This window comes from Manis pentadactyla, chromosome 2 (genome assembly GCF_030020395.1).
Source record: "Manis pentadactyla isolate mManPen7 chromosome 2, mManPen7.hap1, whole genome shotgun sequence".
NCBI classification, from domain to species: Eukaryota; Metazoa; Chordata; class Mammalia; order Pholidota; family Manidae; genus Manis; species Manis pentadactyla.
This window is the reverse complement of record NC_080020.1, coordinates 215,544,113-215,563,793: the sequence shown is the minus strand read 5'-3', so window position 1 is coordinate 215,563,793 and position 19,681 is coordinate 215,544,113. Positions and strand designations below refer to the sequence as shown.

The following is a 19,681-nucleotide window of genomic DNA, read 5'->3' as shown; positions in this document are numbered from 1 at the left end:
ACTTATAATTGATTCAAACCTGTTACCTTCTGCAGAAGAGAGGCAGCAAATTGCAAATGCTTTCACAAATTTAAAAGCTGTTTTTAAAAAACTGAAGAAAATAACAGAGGTAGGAAAAGAGTTTTATGTAATCAACAATGTCATTTTGCATTTGTTACATCTTTAGCGATTAACAATAAGTGTAGTTTATGAACTATTATTGTACTCAAACCACAATTTATGGATGACTACAATTAACTAAAATATGTATTACAAGTATGAAGTGCGTATTTCAGATGGGTAAGCACAGGTTTTATATTAAAAATTATAGTTGTTTTTTTTTTCCTCTTCATATTGATTAGAAGAAACACATAGCAGAGGATATCTGTAGTGTGTTACTTCGGACAATAACCTCAAACTGTTTAATAGATTGCCTAAAACTCTGTATTTATTGTAAAGGTGTGTCAATTCAGTTTTCTTATCAGTACATAGAAGAGATTTAAATACTGTGCCTGGATAAGGGAAATAACTTTCATGTCCGAAAAGGTACTTTCATAACTTTTCTTTCATTAGAGCTAATTTCCTTCCTAAAAGGAGATCCATATTTCTAATATCCTTCTCAAAGTTGGGAACTTCAGAGTCTATCAAAGAGATCTTTGCTCATTCAACGAAATGTATTGATCACGTATTATTTGGAAAGCGCTGGGCTGTAGAACATGGGAAAATTTAAGATGTATAACATTCAAATCTACTTAAGGCAAGTGAGGGAAAAATGACACATAAGTTTATTGATCATTTAAGATTTACCATGTAGGATAGATGCTTTATGTCTAGTACCAAGTAAGAATCTTAATTTTAAAAGGGGAGATCAGACATATGCAGAAGTAATAATATACTTGATTTATATTGAGCCCCTAATAAGTATTTGTTGAATGACTGAATGTAAGGAACACAAGAGATCTCAAAATGATTACCCTTGTTTCAGAGTCCCAGAGAGACTGAGAGACTCCCTTACGTAGTGGCTATCTTTCTAGAGACCTCATTTCATGTTGGGTTCACCATTTCTAAGCTGTGCAATTAAGCAATCCTGGGCAGGTGAACTAATCTGAATTTTGAATTCCTGATCTGCAAGGTGGAGAAGAAAAATGCCTTCCACCTTACAGTGTTGTTATGGGGGTTGGTGATAAAGTACGCAGTTGCCTAAGTAGAAAGCGCTCAATAAATGGTATCAACTGTTACTATGTATTACTCAATTTTCTTATTAGATTGAAACACTCTAGCCAATGATAGTGTTATTTCTACAAATGGCTTCAGTTATGTAAACACACTTCTTGCAAACGCATTTAAGGATCTCTAGAGACTCAGGAAACAGTGCTTTTATCTGGTCAGGAGACACTAACAATCTTAATTTGGAAATGTGATAGTGTGGCGAGGCAGTCCAATGTTTACAAACAACGCTGACCCGAAGGGTTTTTCTCCACTGCCCTTTCACACCCATTTGCCGACCTCAGAAATCCTCTCACCGAGTCTTCCGCTGGCTTCTCCACATGAAATCTTATCTACTAACCTCCTACTGCGTGCAGCGTACCGTGCGTGCCAGGAGCTGGAAGCAGGCTGGGCACAGACTCTTTTTCTGCTTTTGCTTTACGGCTTGAGGGAAAATAGCCCTCTTCCCTGAGGTACCGCCGAACTGGTTCGCATGCAGTCACCCTACCCTGCAAGACTAAGAGGGAAGCCCCAAATTTCAATGCAGAACCCATCACTCACACACACACGCACACACGCACGCACGCACGCACACACACATCCTCCCTAACCTTCCCCAAAGAGGAGAAGCAATGCATCCCGGGAAGATGACCTTTCACTTCCCTTCTGGCCTCACCTCAGCTCACCAATTTTGACGCTAGCGAATGAAGCGCCGAGGAGACCTGGAAGGCAGGATTTAATTCTACCCGATCCATGCTGATTGGATTGCGACGGCGTGAGGGGGCGGACGCGTGAGCTGGCTAGTGACCCTCCCTTGGTGGGCGGGGAGAAAGTGAGGTCTGCGAAGCGGCGGAAGTGGCCAGGACGGCTACGCGTGCGCAGTGGCGGAGCGGGGCTCTTTTAACCTCCTCTGCAAGCCTTGGTGTTCCCAGTTTTACCCAGCCGGGGTGGTCTTCGTGTGCCCGCACATCGTCGCGGAGAGTCGCTGCTGAGTGGGTGCTCGACGTTCGGTTCGTCATGGCTGGTTACGAATACGTGAGCCCGGAGCAGCTGGCTGGCTTTGATAAGTACAAGGTAGTGCGGGCCCCACGGACGCCCCTCTACCTCCTCGCCCCGGCCTCTCCCAGGCGGCTGAGGGGCCGGCGCGGTCCGTGTCACCTTGTGCCGCGTGGCTCCGGGCGGGCTGGCGGGCGTTTCTCCCGGGGTCTGGGAGCGTGGAGGGCACCCAAGGCGCCGCTCCGACTCAGCACCCTCCCGGGGGACTGCCTTTTCCTTAGGAGACCGCTTCGATGGGAGTGGAGCGGGAGAATTCCCTTTGCATCTGTACTTCATCATTATTTTTTAGCCGCCTGAGAGGTGATACAGTTTCTTTCTGTGGTGTCTTTATTGTCTTCATTTTAATCAAGTTTCTACCCGCCTCTCTTGCATACAACTCAAGAGCTAGAGATGAGCATTTTGCAGAGGAGGGCCGGGGCGGGGGAGTGACTACCGAGGCGGTTCTGCCGGTGCATTCCACTCCTCCCAAGAAAGAAGCGTCCTCAGCGTACCTGTGGCGCCCGGTCTGCCCCATGAAGTAAAAAGCACACAAGGAACACACATATTCCACTTGCTCTAATTTTTTTATTTGACTTTGGGCCAAATAATAGTCTGCCATGCAAAATGACTGAAGAATTTGAGAAAGGCCTGGCCTGTATGTAATGGGCCTCCAGTAAATGCTTGTTAACTTTCCTACTAATCCGGTTCTCCTCCACTGCTCCCTTATCAGTGAATGACTCCACCATCAGTCCAATTGTCCAAGCCTGAAATCTGGGCTGTAACCTTTCATTCTTTCTACCTGTGTCGCTTTCACTCCTGATTCCTCTGCCCCTCCCACCAGCAAGTGAATCACCAAGTCCTGTATGTTTTATCATTTTTAGCCTAAAGAGTCGTTCCATTACGACTCTCCCCATTTACACTTTAAGTAACCTTGTTATTTTAGATAGTTTCATAATAGATTTACAGAAAAATTGTGAAGACAGTACAGAGTTCGGATATACTCCACCCGCAGTGTTCTCTATTAATATCTTACTTTGATACGGTACATTTGTCACAATTAATGAACCAATATTTATACATTTTTACTAACTAAATACAGTCCATGAAAATAAAATTGAAATTTCCTTAGTTTTTATCTAATGTCCTTCTTCTCTGCCAGGATACCGCATTACACTGAGTGGTCATGCTTCCTTAGGCTCCTCTTTGCTACGACAGTTTCTTAAACTTTTCTTGTTTTTGATAACCTTGATAGTTTTGAGGCGTTCTGATATTTTGTAGAATGTCTCTCAATTGGAATTTGTCTAAAGTTTTTCCCTGATTAGGCGAGGATTATGGGTTTTGGGAGGAAAACCAGAGACAAAAGCCATTCTTGCATCATACGAAGAGTACAGCTAGCAGCCCGACGTCTCACTGTTGATGTTGACTTTGATCATTTGGTCGAGGTGGTGTTTTTCAGGTTTCCCCCTGTAAAGTTATTCTCTTTGGAAGGAAGTCACTGTTCACAGTCCTCACTTAAGGAGTGAAGAGTTGCGTTCCACCTCCTTGACGGCAGAGAATTGACATAATTTATTAGGAATTCTACATGGAAGACTTTGTCTTTTCTTCCCAGTATATATTTATCCAATCATTTACTTATATCAGTATGGATTCATGGATATTTATTTTATACTTTGGATTATAATCTAATACTACTTTATTTTGTTGCTCCCCCACATCCACTTTTGGCCTTACACGCCTTTTTTTTTTCCTTCTGCTTAGACTCAGAGTATGTGCAGCGACATTTATTACAACTGTCTGTTACACAGGGTGATTCAGAGCTTGTTAGACCTTTTCCACTTTCTTCCAGGCCTTTCTTTATGTTTCATAGTGATCTTTAAAAAAAATTACATCACTTCTTTGCTTAAAACCCTCCACTGTCTTCCTTTTGCTCTTGGAATGAAGTCCAAAAATCCATAACATGACCCATCTCGCTCTGAATGATCTGGTCCTTGTCTGTGTCATAGCTTCATGTCATGTCACTCATGGTCTGCCCCTCCTGAATTAGTAGCCATCTCCCCTGTCCCCTTTTTTCTTTTTCAGATCTTTAGGTAATGTGGTTACTTGCTTTTATATGGAATTAGTTCTTCAGTGTGACATTGGTTTGCTCTACTTTTTTTATGGAATTAGTTCTTTAGTGTGACTCCTCATTATAATGTAATACTCAAATGGTTAGACTCTCTTATGGACCACTATGGCCTGAGCACAGTGCTACTATGCATCCTACGCACCTAGTAAACATTTGTGGAATGCGTGAATGAATAACTGAAAAGATCATAATGAGTTTTGTCTAACTGAAATTTGAAAAACTGTAAGGGACCTTGGAAGATCACATAGTACATTCTGCTTTCATGAAAAATTGTGCCGTATCATTTTGAACAGAGGTGTTGATTTGTTTTAAAATCTGAAGTGGAAAGACATTCCAGAGCCTTTTTAGTAACCCAGGCCAGGGTTTTACAACTTTCATTAAAGGTTAGTAATTCAGATACCTCCTGTTTTGCCCTAAACTATATCCCCTTTCTGTAATCCCCTCTGCTGCTCTGTAAATATTAATGTATAAAACTTTTCCTTACTAGGATCTAGCTTTCTGGGTAAGTGCCAACTGAAGAGCTCTTTCGTATTTGCAGTAGTGTCTGTAATGGGAAATCTACTTTTTCTCATAAGCAGATAATCTAGATATTTTCAATTAGATAGGTGTCTTAATACACAGGAAATTTTTGTGTGATTTTCTGTTCCTATCTCTCCCCCTCTTCCATTATCTGACTTTCTGTGTTTGACAGCAGATTTCCTCTTCTGGAAAACAAAGGTCAATTTAGCAAGTGTCCAGTATTCACTGAAATATAGTTTGTTGATGTTATGTTAGTATAATGAGACTTCCTTTAAAAAATGGGTGTGGGGAGAAGGCATAGATTTATAATCTAAAGTACAGGTTTCTTTACTCACTACTGTGTTCATATTAAAATTATGAATCCAAAGGTGTCCAAAGGAAAAATCTGTGTGGTCAGTTTTACTGGAATATGAATTGTACCTAGAGACCCATTTTTCCTGAAGATCAAACATTCCCATTGTGTGGTCTTCCACAGTAAGTGCTTTTTATAAATTCTTACTGAATTAAAATAGCTTTGAAGAAGATTATCTCATAAATAGGTAAAGACATAAACACTCGAAAGGGATTTTTATTCCCTAATGTGACCCTGTATATTAGAGCAAAGAAATGTGGGGGAAAAAATTGATACCATAAAAGCAGCTGGTGGAAAAATTACTTTTGATCTAGTTTAATTTCTTTGTCTTCCCTAGAGGAATGTCTGAGAGCTAAAGTTGGAAACCTGGCAGTTATTTATTCAGAATTACTGCTGAAAGGGGGGCACATGTAGAGTGGTAGTTAGGTTTCTGTAGTAAGAAACTATAAGATAATTGATTTTCAGTACAGAAGAAAGCATGGGATAGATTCTGTGTTCTATGCTCTCTTAACATTGTGTTTTCCATTGTGTTACCATAACTATTAAAACGTTAGTTGAATAATTAATTAGTTGAGTGTCTGCTTTCTCTGTTAGAATATGAGGGAGAGCAGGGCCTACACCTCTGTTCAACGTGACCAAGGTCTAGCACATGAACAGAGTAGGCACTCCACAGGTGAAAGGAATGAAGGTGTAAAAGAATATAAACCATTTTGGAAATATGGTAAATGGGAACTGGGTATCTCCTGGGTATTGGAAAGGTACTTTTGTATTTTGAATGTGAAGATGTCAGGGGTTTAACTGCTGTTGTTATCTGTTGCTTATTAATGTACCTTCAGACAATTAAATGTTGAGGGATTTCACTCTCCTGAGTCTTACTCCTCCTGTCTGCCTTTGCTTTCTTTGGATAGGACTCTATAGTTGAAAGATTTTCTCACTTATCTAAGGGCAAAATTTGTATTGTAGTTTACCTAATCTGACCAAGGGAAGGCACACTTTTAATTGATAGTGTAGCAGGTAGTTTCAGATTATATCGTTTTGCCTCAGAGAGGAAGTGTTCTGTGAAATACCTTGTTTGGTTTCAAGAATATAGTTTTATGATGAATTAGTTTCTGCTGTTATGGTAGTTAATTAACTTGATTGTCAACAATAACTTGGTTACAGGAATTGTGATAATTGGGATTGATTAGTATTGCAGTTAAGAGGTTGTAAAGAGAGATGTAAAGAGTGCATCTTCATGGTAATGTGAAAGAGCTAGAATCTGGCCTTCACCCTTAGTGGTTCATATAGTTTGATTTTGTTTATTCAGTAAGCATTTATGGAGGGCCCAGTCTGTGTCAGGCATAGCATTGGGGCTGCACAATTAAGCTAGTCTAAAATTCTTACCTTCAAGGAACCCAGTTTGGTGGCATATGGACAAATAAATGAACAGTTGTAGCTGTTTAATAAATGTAGTTAGGTAATGCCTGGTGCTCTGGGAGAGGAGCAGGAAGCAGCTCCAGAGTGAGGGTCAAAGCTCAGAAAGGCTTCCATAGAGGGGATGGAGGTGAAGGCAGAGACCAGTCTAAAAAGAGGACGCTGAGTAGTTCCCAGTATCGTTGGGGGAAGAAAGGAGAAAAGGCATTACAGAACAAGAGAGCAGTGGAGTGCAGAGGGGTGGAGGCTCGAGAGAGTATTTTCTGGGAACCGCAAGAAGTTAGATGTTTAGGCATATTGGTGGAGTGGCAGGAGGTGAGACTGGAGAGGGAGGCGGATGATTTGATGTAAAGGAGGACCTCTGGATTTTACCCTATAGACTAGTGTTTCTGTGGCCCAAGGACTATAGGCATCAATGACATCAGAATCGTCTAGGTAGAGTTTTAAAATGCAGATTCCTAGACTCAGCTTGGGAGATTCAGATTAGATAGATTGCTCTTAACTGCAAGTTAAATATTCCAGGTGGTTCTTAGGCACATTGTAATACTAGAGGTTTTGGGGAGGCACTTAAGAATTTTAAACAGGATCAGGTTTTAATTTTAGGAAACTCACTGTGCTGGCAACTTACAGAAAATGAATGAATGGATGGTGGTGGAATAGGGGTTATCTGGAGACCTTTTAAATTTTCCTGCATAAAACTAGGTAAAAAATGAGGGAGGCCTGAATCTAACCAGAGGGACTGCAAAGGGAGTGGGGATTCTAAAGGTAGAGGTAAAAACTAGTTAACCTGCCCACTAAATTTGGCCAACAAATATGTTAAATTTGGCCCACACTAGTTTGCTTAAAAAAATAGTATCTTCCCCATAAAAGCCCAGATTTCTGGGTTCTTTTGAAAAGCCGGAAGAGTGGACCACAGTGACCCAGAGCTTCCTCTTGACAAGAATCCCCTGAAGCTGAATAGTGCTTGCCCTCTTTAAAAGGGTATTTGCTTTCTAGTTTGCTGTTTTTCCCCTAGTCTGTATTTCATGTGGAGCTGTTCATTTTACCTGCCTGATCGCTGTGCACATTTGAGTTTGTGATCTTGATTTCAGATTTAAATTTGATAGAACATGGTGACTGATACGCTGGAGGTGGTGGTGGCAGCTGGTCAGGAGATGAAAATTGAGGAGGAGTCTGGGATGACTCAGGTTCTGGTAGGATGACTGTTATAAATATTTAATAAATGCAGTTAGGTCAGTGCTGGGTGCTATGGGAGAGGAGCAGGCAGTAGCTCCAGGGAGTGAGGGTTAAAGCTTAGATGTAGTCCTCTTAATAGTCCAGTCAGTAGGTATTACTAATATCTCATGAGTAACCAAACTCGTGAGAGATTGATCCTTACAGAATAGAAGCACAGTTACAATGTATATGACAAATGATGCTGAATCTGGCAGGGTAACAGTAATCACAGGGCACTTCTCTTGGGCAGGGCCACCTGAAGGTGTAGTTTGTCCACTTGGAATTAAAGAAAACTTCATGCTGTGAAGAAATATCACTTGTGGATGAATTGTTCTCCACTAGAGAACATTTCTGTAATTATTTCACAGATTAGAACCCTTTCCTGCTGAGCCACTGTAGAAACATGAGAAATTCTTGATCTTTTGATTTTCATTTATTATGACTGCAAGCCAACTACAATGTAATATGTGAATTACAACGTTACCTGTTAGGGTTAGTTCAAGCATATCTTATTTTTAGTTTGCCTCAGTCTTCAGTAGATTTGGGGAACTGGCCTGTCCTACCTCTAAGAACACTAGTAGGGCTTGAAAAGCATTTTAGAGGTCTTAGATATAGATTTACAATTGTCTCACAGAAAGAGTTATTTTTGCAGCAGGCAGAGATAGAGAAGTCTCAGGAGTGAAAGAAGGATGGATGGGAAACTTCTGCAGAGTGAGAGGGTGGAAGAGTAAGTGGTAGGTGGAAAGTTACCACATTTTAGGTGCTATTTGGAAGAAACATCTTGAATTGGTTCTTTTACTGCTTTCTGAAATAACCAGTTCACTGCCGATGGCTTGTCTTTCTTAACTGCTGTAATGCTTAAATGTGAAGAGTTTTGCAGAACAAGAATTTGCCTAGTGCATGAGGAAGAACTGAGAGAAGAGGTTCCAGTCAGAGAGACTGATGAGAACCGAGGAACAGAGACCAGGATGACCCTGGTAAAGTAGAGGCACAAGGGAGGGGCTGCTGTGTGAGAGACCAAGCCAAGCCTAGTGAGCTCAGTGGAGGAATGTTGAAATGGCAAGAGCAGTATCATTGTAAAAGAATAATAGTAGTAATAGCAGCAAACATTCATATAGCATTTGCTGAATGCCTGGCATTGCTGTAAGTTCTTTAAATATATTATCTCATTAAATTTTCACAAGTGCTTTATGAGAGGTAGAGGTACTATTATTTTCTCCATTTTACTGGGACACAAAGAGTTTAAGTAACTTGGTTGGGTCCCACAGCTGAGATTTGAACCTAGGCACTCTGGGTTTAAGTCCACGTTCTTCATGCTGTGCTGCCTCTCAAATCTAAAGGTGAAATACAGACTCTGCCTTGAAGTTACTGGGTGTTTTGTACAAGATATATACAAGCATTAGAATAAAGACCTTCAATGACATGCATAATTGGGTTTGTGTCTAATGTTTGCAGATGGGGAAAATGGATGGTGAAAACTGATTTTATTTTCTCTTCCCCCAGTTTTAAGTTGTTATTAGGGGCCAGTGTATGACTGTATTTACTTATCTTACATTCAGTTGAGTATTAAGAACATTTCCTATATTAATAGCTCTAATAGAGGTAAAAGGCTTTTGATTAAATAATTAGCTTTGGGACTGATACTAAGTTAAAAAGAATCCACATGCTAGCTCTGTGGTCTTGAGCATGTAACTTAGTCTCTCTAACCAGGTTTCCTCATCTGTGAAGTAGGGAGTCCCTACCTTATAGGGTCATTATCAAAGATGAAAGAGTTAATATTTGTAAAGTGCTCAGCAGATAGTACTATATTAGTGTAAAGTAAATAAGACAAAAGTTGATATTTGTGCTTTCCTGCCTGTGAATATTAGCTAGCGTGTAACACATACATGGAGTACCCACACCTCAGGAAGTTAAACCAAGAGAAAGTACATTTTAGGAAAGGAAATGAAGGGTAACAATTTAATGGACAGATCGAAAGAGTACTAAGATGTCTTTGTCTAGCTTGGGTCCCATAGCTACTTTTTGTTCTCAGATTTCTTCCTCTACTTAGTCATATATGATAGTACAACAGGCAGAGGAAGTAAATTTTCTCAAATATCTCTCTCCTGTTTAAGAATTTGCTGTACCTTCCACATGTTTATCATGTGTTTGATACCAGATTCCTCAGCAAGGATTTTAAATTTTCACTAAACAACTGCTCTTTTTGACTTATCTTCTCATCTCTCCTTAGAATTTACAATAGAGTAAGTCTAGCAATCAAACTTGTTTGTCATCATGACTTGCTTGTTCTTCTCTCATTGCTCTAGCTTCTCCAATCTACTCACACCACTCCTCTCTTGACTTGGTCGTGGATCTAAATGACAATACTCACTGAAGTGAGATCTCATTGTCCACTGAGTCATGTTGTCTGTGGGTGTAATTCTTAAAGTCTTGTATTGATAAGAAATACTTTAAGAAACCTTTTATATCTGTCCCAGTTTAGTAGAACCCCCCCTTTTTTTCACATTTTAAGTTTAGATTTGGTGTTTTTATATCATAGTAGTTTCTAGCACAATGCCTTGCGTTTAGTAAATTTAATAGTCCATGTTGAATTTTATTACACCTTGTCTCTTGCTTCAATGTTATATGTGAAGCCATCTAAGAAGGTATAGGTAGGTGTTGACTATTGAATTGATGGTGTGACAGCTTGTCCTGCAGCCAAGGAGTTGTGGGGCGTTGTTAATGTTTGTTTTCACCGAGCATTCATCCTCAAACTTGAGTATGCTTCAGAATCACCTGGAGGGATTGTTAAAAGACAGGTTTCGGGGTCCCACCCACAAGAGTGTCTGATTCTATACATCTGGGGTACGGCCCAAGAATTTGTGTCCAGTTTGGTGACTACATTTTGAGAACCACCTCATCAAAGGCATATTCAATTATATTGCAATCTGAAGAGCATTTAATTAAACCAAGAAACAAATGTAAAGGAGTAAGAGGCTGTATTACTGTAATGTTCATATGTTAGCTCTCAAACATCAGGTAGTAATTTTGTGGATAGGAGCCTCGAGGTATCTCTTATTAGAAAAGGTGATTTAGTGCTTTCAGAATTGTATACATCATTAATTTTCTGTCATTGGGTAATAAATTACCATAGATTTGGTGGCATAAAACACACATTTATTATGTCACAGTCCTGTGAGTGAGGAGTCTGAGCATTGGTAGCTGGCTCCTCTGCTCAGGGTCTCACCAGCTACACTTAAGGTGTCAGCTGGGCTGTGTTCTCATCTGGAACTTGCAGCCTTCATCCAGGCTTGTGTTGTTGTTGGCAGAATTTGGTTCTTTTTAGTTGTAGGGCTGAGGCTCTTGGCTCCTCCAGGTTGCCCACTTTTCTTTGTCACATGACCCTTGCCATAGGCAGGCAGTACACATCATTGCTGTTTGCTTTTTCAAGGTTGGCAGGAGACTGTTCGACAAAACTGTCAAGATGAAGACTCACATAATGTATCATGAAAGCGATCTCCTCTCACCTTTGCCATATAATGTGTCCTAATCAAGGCAGTGGCATCCATCACCTTTGCTATATTCTCTTGGTTAGAAGCAAGTCACAGGTTCTGACCTCAGGGGATCAGTTTGAACCATCATGGGGAAGAGATTGCTTTTACAAGGTCTTGACTCATTGGGGATTACTTTGGGGACTCAGGGTTTAGAATGTGCCTGCCACAAATTGGAAGACAGAAAAATGTGTATTGGAGGATATTATGAGAATAATGATTTTAGTACATTGAATCTAGGTAGCTGATGATTGTACTAGAACCAAGAAAGAGTAATCTGGTTTAAAACGGTGATCAATTTCATAGATGTGTTTGGAGATGACTCAGAAAGTAGTTACAGTTTAGACCTTCCTGTTAATTAGCTGTGTTAACCTCTGAATTTTATACTCTCTTCATCTGTAAAATAGGGAGGATTAGTCTGTCTTATCTATCTTACAATATCAAATGAGAGAACAGATAAGTTGTTTTTTGGAAACTGTAAAGCATTATGCAAATGTAAACATGGTATTAGAGGGGGAGAGTAAGAACTTCCCTTTGTGAAGTTAAAAGTTGCTGTGGACTTGTTCTGGGGAAAATAGATTTGATGAAGGAAGTTTTAACACTTCTCACCACTAATAGATTATACTACTACTTAAACAAGCAGAGAACTTCTCTTATTTATTCATTCATCTGTACATACATTCAAATATGTTTATTGACCTTAGTCTGCTGTGTGCCAGAAGCAGAAATGATCAGGTTGGGAAGCTTTCTCCACACTCTGAACTGCTTCTTTACATCCCAGTGCTCAATGACTCCCACATATGTATGTGAAAGGCAGCTCTTTTGGACTGTCTTGATATTTGTTGAGTGAATAACAATTTCTAATAATTGGGATCCCTTGTTTATGTTTTGTGATTAAATGACTAGCTTGGAGGATTAGAATGCCTTTGCTAAAGAATTCTGCTCCAAGAGTGGGAGAGTGCATGTTGGCCACAATGGATCGGTTTGTATAAAGACTTAAACACCTAAACACGATTGAGTTAATGAGACCTGTCAGCAAGTGACTGACCTCAATACTGTACTAGACACTGAGCTTCATTGTGCAGGGGAAGAAGAAGGAGTTGGTATTTCATTTCCTTCTCCTCTGTTTTTAAGAGAGACTGATAATGTGTTTATGTATTTCATTTTAGAGATGTCTAAAAAGTTGGTATGAGCAATGAATATAATTTCATACAATGAACCTAGTTGTGAACTAAGATTGTTTTTTTGTGGCTATCTTGCTTACTTTTTATTACTAAAGACATAGATGATTTTGAACTCAGTAATTTGGGAAGTAAGTTTTAAAAATAAAAAACAACATTTTGAATTTGCTTACATCTGAAGGGATTAACAAGTACAATTTACAAACCATTATCTTGTACTGAAGCCACATTTTATGGATTACCACAATTAAATATGTTTTGCAAGTATAAAGTTTATATTTCAGAGGGGTAAAGACAGGCCTTGTATTAAAGATCATTTAATAGTTAAAGTCCTATTCTCTTTATTGACAAGATGAACAAAGCAGGAAAATCTGCTGCTTATGTATAGTATGGCATTACTTGGGACAATGGCCTTAGGCTAATAAACTGCCCAAAACTCTGTATTTAGTGCTGTGGGGTGTCAGTTCATATTGGTGTTCTTACCAGTACACAGAAGGGATTTAAAATACAGTACCTGTACAAAGGAAATACTTTTATGTCCAAGGAGGTGGTTTCATAGGTTTTCTTTCATTAAAGCCAATTTTCTTCTTAAATTAAGAGGAAACTCACCTTTCTAATGCCCTTCTCAAAAGTAGGCACTTCAGCGTATTTTGGAAGTATTTAGAAATCGCTGTACTGCTGATAGTCTAATCCATAATTGTTTCATGCCTTATATTACTAGAGAGACTTAATTGGTCTCTCCATTTGCACTTTTGCCTCCCTTTTGGCCCATTTTCTATACTGTAATCAGTACAATCCTTTAAAAATGTAAACCAGGACATGCACTGGGCTTAGAGTAAAATCTAGCTCACTGTTGTCCTGCTGAGTGATGTCTGCCCATATCTCTAATCTCATTTCATAGCATTCCTCCTTGCTCACTAAGCTATAGCTATATTGGCCTTCAGTATTTTAGAAATTTCTAGCTCTGGCTTTTGCACATCTTGTTTGGCTCTTGGAAGGTATTTTGGTATGCATCCTTCTCCCACCAACACCTATGCACCGCCCCCCCTGACCCCCTGCCCAGCAAACATGGGAATGTGTGTATACACTGCTGCTGTATATTCTTTCTTTTTTTCTTTTTCGGTGTAAATTACATATAAATGCACAGATCTTAAGTGTATAGTTCAATAAGTTTTTACATAACTGTATGCCCATGTAACTACTATCCAAATCAAATTACAGAAGTATTTCTAGCACCTCAGAAGGTCCCTATGCAGCCCTTCTCACCAAACTACTATTATGACTTCTTTTGCCATAAATTAATTTTGCCTGTTTTTGAACTTCATGTAAATGGAATCTGTCACAGCATGTTCTCTTTAGTGTCTCACTTCTTTGACTGGTATATATCATACATTTGTTACCCATCTTCTCATCTTCTAGGACTCAGCCTAAGTGTCCCCTCTTTGTAGAAGCTTTCTCTTACCCTCTGACACTTCCTGCACACTCGCAGCCCCTTTGACCTTTTGCAGAACTGCCCGTACATTTCCTTCCCAGTATTTATCACAACTTGTGATCATACTTGTTTTTTCTTGCTTGCCTTCTATCTCATATTAGACTGTAGACTTGGTGAATATAGGAAACATTTTGGTCTTATTCTCCATTCTCCCCGGTAACCTAGCAGAATTTTGGCTGGCAAAACTACAGGTGCTCAACCATAAATATTTGTTGGCTGAAGGAATGAGTGAAGAATGAATGCTGCTTTATTTCCTTACTTGTCCTGAAATAAAAAAATGTTTTGAAACTTCCTGAAGTCATTCTGGCCCCCCTCCTCTGAGCTGCTTCTCGGGTGGCCGCGTGGGAGGGAGGCCGATATGGCAGATGAGATCGCCCGGCCTGGTGGCAGTACAATCTTCGGGAAGATCATTCGCAAGGAAATCCCAGCCAAAATCATTTTTGAGGATGACCTGTGCCTTGCTTTCCATGACATTCCCCTCAAGCACCAACACATTTTCTGGTGATACCAAAGAAACATATATCCCAGATTTCTGTAGCAGAAGATGATGATGAAAGTCTTCTTGGACATTTAATGATTGTTGGCAAGAAATGTGCTGCTGATCTGGGCCTGAAGAAGGGTTATCGAATGGTGGTGAATGAAGGTTCAGATGAGGGACAGTCTGTATCACGCTCATCTCCATGTTCTTGGAGGTCGGCAGATGAATTGGCCTCCTGGTTAAGCATGTTTTAGGGATAATTTTCCCTTTTCTAGGCAGTTACCAAATTTGCAAGTTCCAATATGTTAAACAGTACACCTCTTTTTGCCTGTGTATAGAGAGATTGAGGAAATAGTTTTAAAAACCTATACATAATAAAAGACAATGTTGCATGGTTGATATAAATAAATAAATAAAAATAAAGTCATTCTGGATTTCACTAAGACTTTATGGAAAATCTTTTCTTGTAGCCAAGATAGACTAATTGCTGTGATGAATTCTGTACTAATTGATGTAGAATTCTGTACCCAAATCAAAATCATTAACTGAACTATTAGCAGTCTTGAGGGAAATGTTTAGAAGTTCCGCCTTGATCAACATTTTTGCAGAGACTTAGGAAGGCATGACATTTACATGCTGAGAGTTAGCTATTACTTGGTTAACCAAGTCTGAATCTGAGGAGATCTGGAGGAGATAGAAAGATGAGATGACTCAAGCAAGATGAAATCTTAAAATAGTAAATGTAGACTTAAGACCTGAGATGTTCAGATGACTGTGAGGTTGTAAGCCTACAATATGATTTTATTGCCACAGGAAATAAATGTTGGGCAGCAGAGAAACAAGTTACTGAGAAAGAGGGGCTCATAGTCGTGTTTTCCTTTCTACTCACACACCACTTGAAATGTTCCCTTTGCCCTGGATCCCACCTTTGTGTCCATTTAACAACAAATTGGATTGTCTGGGCACAAATTGTCAAACTAAATCCCCCAGGCACCAATTTTTGTGAATAAAGTTTTATTGGAACACAGCCGTGTCCATTTGTTTACCTATTTTCTGTGACTGCTTTCCTGCATCAATGGCAGTGTTGGATGTTTGTCACAGAGACCATATGGCCTGCAAAGTCTAAAATATTTACTATCTGGCTCTTTCCAGAATAAGCTTTCCAACGTCTGGTCTAGAGAACTAGACTTAGATGATGAAGGAGGTTGAGTCCCTGGCAAGAGAGGAGCAGCAAAAGGAACATGGGTTGTTTAACCAGGTGAAGATAGCAGGTGTGACAGGGAGAGCTGTTTTCGTTTGAAGCGCTATTGTTTGGAAGAAAAATTGAAAGCAGACCCTTGTCTGCTTAACGTAAGGCAAAATGAAAATAGGATAGAAAATACGGGGCAAGGGAAGGATTTTGCTAGTGCATAGAAAAGTTGTTTTAACCTGGATTGGGTTGCTGCTGGAAGTAATGAGATTGTTTTTGTAACGAGAGGCATTTAGAAAAAAGCCCAGTGACTGTTTTACCTATTCGTATAGATGAGGATTAGTCATGGGAAAACTAGACATCTCTGAACTCTTGTGGTTGATATTTTTTGCCCAGGAGTGATTCTCTCAAACTTAGCATGTGGTCCTCAAGCATTTCTCTAGGGCACTAGCTTAGTCAGGTCCTGAAGACTGAAGATCAGTCAAGTCGCAGTAGGCCTTAACAGTGGATTATCCCACCTGGTTTAGGTAGGTATTCTGGTATATGTACCCAAACACCATTCCAGTAGGAACTAAAATGCATGTGGAAGGTTTGAATTTTCTTCTTTTCTCCTATTAATTTGCAAGGTAGTTTCCAAGTTTCTTTGTTTACACTAAGTGATATGTGACCTTGAAAAATAATCTAGTGTGTAAGGTTAGAGCACAGTGTTCTTTAGGTTTATTGTTTGCTACCTTTTGCAACTTCATACTAAATTTTCATGTTATACTTGGCCTCATTAACTGTTGTTAAATGTAAAAAAAAATCCATTTAGCCAAAGTGACCTTGTATTTAGTTTTACATTTTTTTCATATTACTAGTCTCCAGAAGTAGAGATTTAGAGTTAAAACTTCAGAATTTAAAAAGAGGAGCTTTTCAAATCAAATACCATCAGTTAATGCCTTTCTCTTAGAACTAAGTTCAAATTATGGAAAGCTGCTTTCAGCAAACATCTAAAGTAAGAAGATTGTACTTTGTACATTGTATTAGGTATTTGTGTGATGTCTTAAACAGTTTTCTTCGTTTTTGGATTTCTTACAACTTTGGTGGTTTGCAATAGATTATGGACTTAAAATGTGTGGTTGTCCCCTTTATCTGACCTGCTTCTCTTCTGGGTGTGGTCTTTTGTAATTGGAGGAGGCCAGGGCCCTCCCACCTTATTGCCATCCTAGCCTTGAGGGGTTCATAATGGTTCCATGTGTTCCAGTGTGAAGACTTAAATTCAGGAAGTCATGTCATGCAGTCCTCTCCTTCATTCTGCAGAGGTTCAGATGTAGTGGTGTTTATTATGATGGAAAGCTTTGTACACTGAGGACCCACACAAGTAAAATCTGATTTTGGTAAGAACAGGAGCACTCATTTATGTAGGCTCCTGCTGAGAGTCTGGATGTTGCTGTGAAGCTGCTCGCTAGCCAGCAGAGGCAAACCATATTCTCCATCAGCATTTTCTTCCCACTATCTATCTCAGATCTTTTGTCCAAGTTACCCCTTTTTAGTCAGAATGGGTTGGAGAAGTGGAGGTACTCAGGCATGGAGTCTTTTGAATAAACATTTGACGCACTAGTTAGCTATCTTTGCTAGTGGTATTTTAAATTATTTTTATTTATTAACTTTATTGTTCTGTTACCCTTTCAAGTCTGGAAACACTGATGAGAAAATGTTTCTTGCATATTCACAAAACATTCAGGAAGAAATTTTGATCTTTAATTATGGTTTTAAAAAAATGAGATACTCAGATGCTCACTATTTTATATACATTACTAAGCATAAATACGAAACAATTTTTTTCAGACATTTGACTAGTATGACATCGTTTAAATGTCAGCTGGATAAAATAGGTAATATTCCCACTTCTTGAGGTGGGACGTTGTCCCCTGTCAATTTTGTATCCCTTCGTACATGCCAGGTATTCTGTGTGTCTGTGTGATATTCTAATATGTCATCCACATGACTCTTAAAATTTTATGTATTTCTGTACAGGTATGTGTTGAAGTTTCCTTTGAATTTTTCTAAATAGCTCAATAACTGGAGAATAAACTTGGTTACCACAGAACTCTGACCCACTGTTGTCTTCCTTTGCTTATTTGTGCAATCCGCTTTCCTGCTGTAAAGGGATCTGTCACTGCTTTGGTGCTCAAAACATATTTACTAGTACCTAATACTTATATAGTACTTAGTGTGGGTGAAGTACTGCTCTAAGTTGCTTCATGTGTATTATTAAATTATCTGATTCTGCTGGCAATCCTTTTTTTTTATTAAGGTATCATTGATATACAGTCTTATGGAGGTTTCACATGAGCAACATTGTGGTTACTACATTCACTCATATTATTAAGTCCCCCCCACACCCCATTTCAGTCACTGTCCATCAGCACAGTAAGATGCTGTAGAGTCACTACTTGTCTTCTGCATGCTGTACTGCTTTCCATGTGACCTACCCATATTGTGAGTGCTAGTTAGTGCCCCTTAATCCCCTTCTCCCTCTCCCCAACCAACCTCCCTAGCCACTTCCCTTTGGTAACTGCTGAGTCCCCTCTTGGAGTCTGTGAGTCTGCTGTTGTTTTGTTTCTTCAGTTTGGTGATTGTTAAACTCCACAAAAGAGTGAAATCATTTGGTACTCGTCTTTCTTCACCTGGCTTATTTCACTGAACATAATACCCTCTAGCTCATCCATGTTGTTGCAATTGGTAGGATTTGTTTTTTTCTAATGGCTGAGTAATATTCCATTGTGTATATGTACCACATCTTCTTTATCCATTCATCTACTGCTGGACACTTAGGTTGCTTCCATATCTTGGCTATTGTAAATAGCGCTGCAGTTAACATAAGGGTGCATATGTGTTTTTGAATCAGGGATCTTATTTTCTTCAGGTAAATTCCTAGGAGTGGAATTCTGGGTCAAATGGTATTTCTATTTTTAGTTTTTTTGAAGAACCTCCATATTGCTTTCCACAATGGTTTAACTAGTTTACATTCTCAGCAACCGTGTAGGAGGGTTCCCCTTTCTCTGCATCCTCATCAGCATTTGCTGTTCCTTGTCTTTTGGATGTTGGCCGTCCTAACTGGTGTGAGGTGATATTTCATTGGTTTTAATTTGCATTTTTCTGATAATTAGTGATGTGGAGCATCTTTTCATGGGCCTGTTGGCCGTCTGAATTTCTTTGAAGACATGTCTGTTCATATCCTCTGCCCATTTTTTAGTCGGATTATTTGCTTTTCGGGTGTTGAGGTGTGTGAGCTTTTTATGTATTTTGTATGTCAACCTCTTATCAGATAATGTCATTTGTGAATATATTCTCCCATACTGTAGGATGCCTTTTTGTTCTGCTGATGGTGTCCTTTGCTGTACAGAAGGCTTTTAGTTTGATGTAATCCCATTTGTTCATTTTTGTTTTGTTACCCTTGCCTGAGGAGATATGTTCAGGAAAAAGTTGCTCATGTTTATATTCAAGAGATTTTTTCTGCTGGCAAACCTTTGAGGTAAAGGGTATCACCTTCATTTCACAGGTGAAGAAAGTAAGGCAAAGAGGTTGAGTAACTTAACTTGCCCAAGGCTGCATAGGCAGTAAATACATTAGTAATTGTATCAACAGGTAAAACAACTAGGTTCCTGTTAGTTGAGGGGGTGAAGGAGGTTGAGAAGGTCAGTGTTGTCCGTGTTTGAATTCACAGTGTGCATATTACTGATTCTGCATAGGAAGAACTTGTAAGCAATATAAATTTTTCTATTGAAACATTGTAATACTATAAAAATTGACTGTGCTTGACCATCTTTGCCCCATTTATATTGTTCCCCCAGTTTTATTATTCCCAGGATATCATATAATTAGGCATATTTTCCAGATTATCTTGTGCTGTTATTTCCACTTGAGAAATATTATTGTACTTGCTAGTAGTATGCAAGGATTAACTGAATATTTTCTGTCATTT

The 19,681-nt window shown here is 39.3% G+C and overlaps 1 protein-coding gene and 1 pseudogene across 1 annotated transcript in view; both read left to right on the top strand.

Moving 5' to 3' along the window:
• The first annotated feature begins 2,053 nt into the window (after window positions 1-2,053).
• The window catches only part of SELENOI (selenoprotein I), a 43,751-nt gene continuing 26,123 nt past the window's right edge, over window positions 2,054-19,681 (top strand). The window contains exon 1 of the mRNA XM_036903408.2: window positions 2,054-2,259. Within this exon, the coding sequence (XP_036759303.2) occupies window positions 2,203-2,259 (57 nt within the window). The 5' untranslated portion in view covers window positions 2,054-2,202. The remainder of the gene's footprint in view (window positions 2,260-19,681) is intronic.
• Window positions 5,778-19,680, top strand: LOC130682625 (adenosine 5'-monophosphoramidase HINT1-like; annotated as a pseudogene).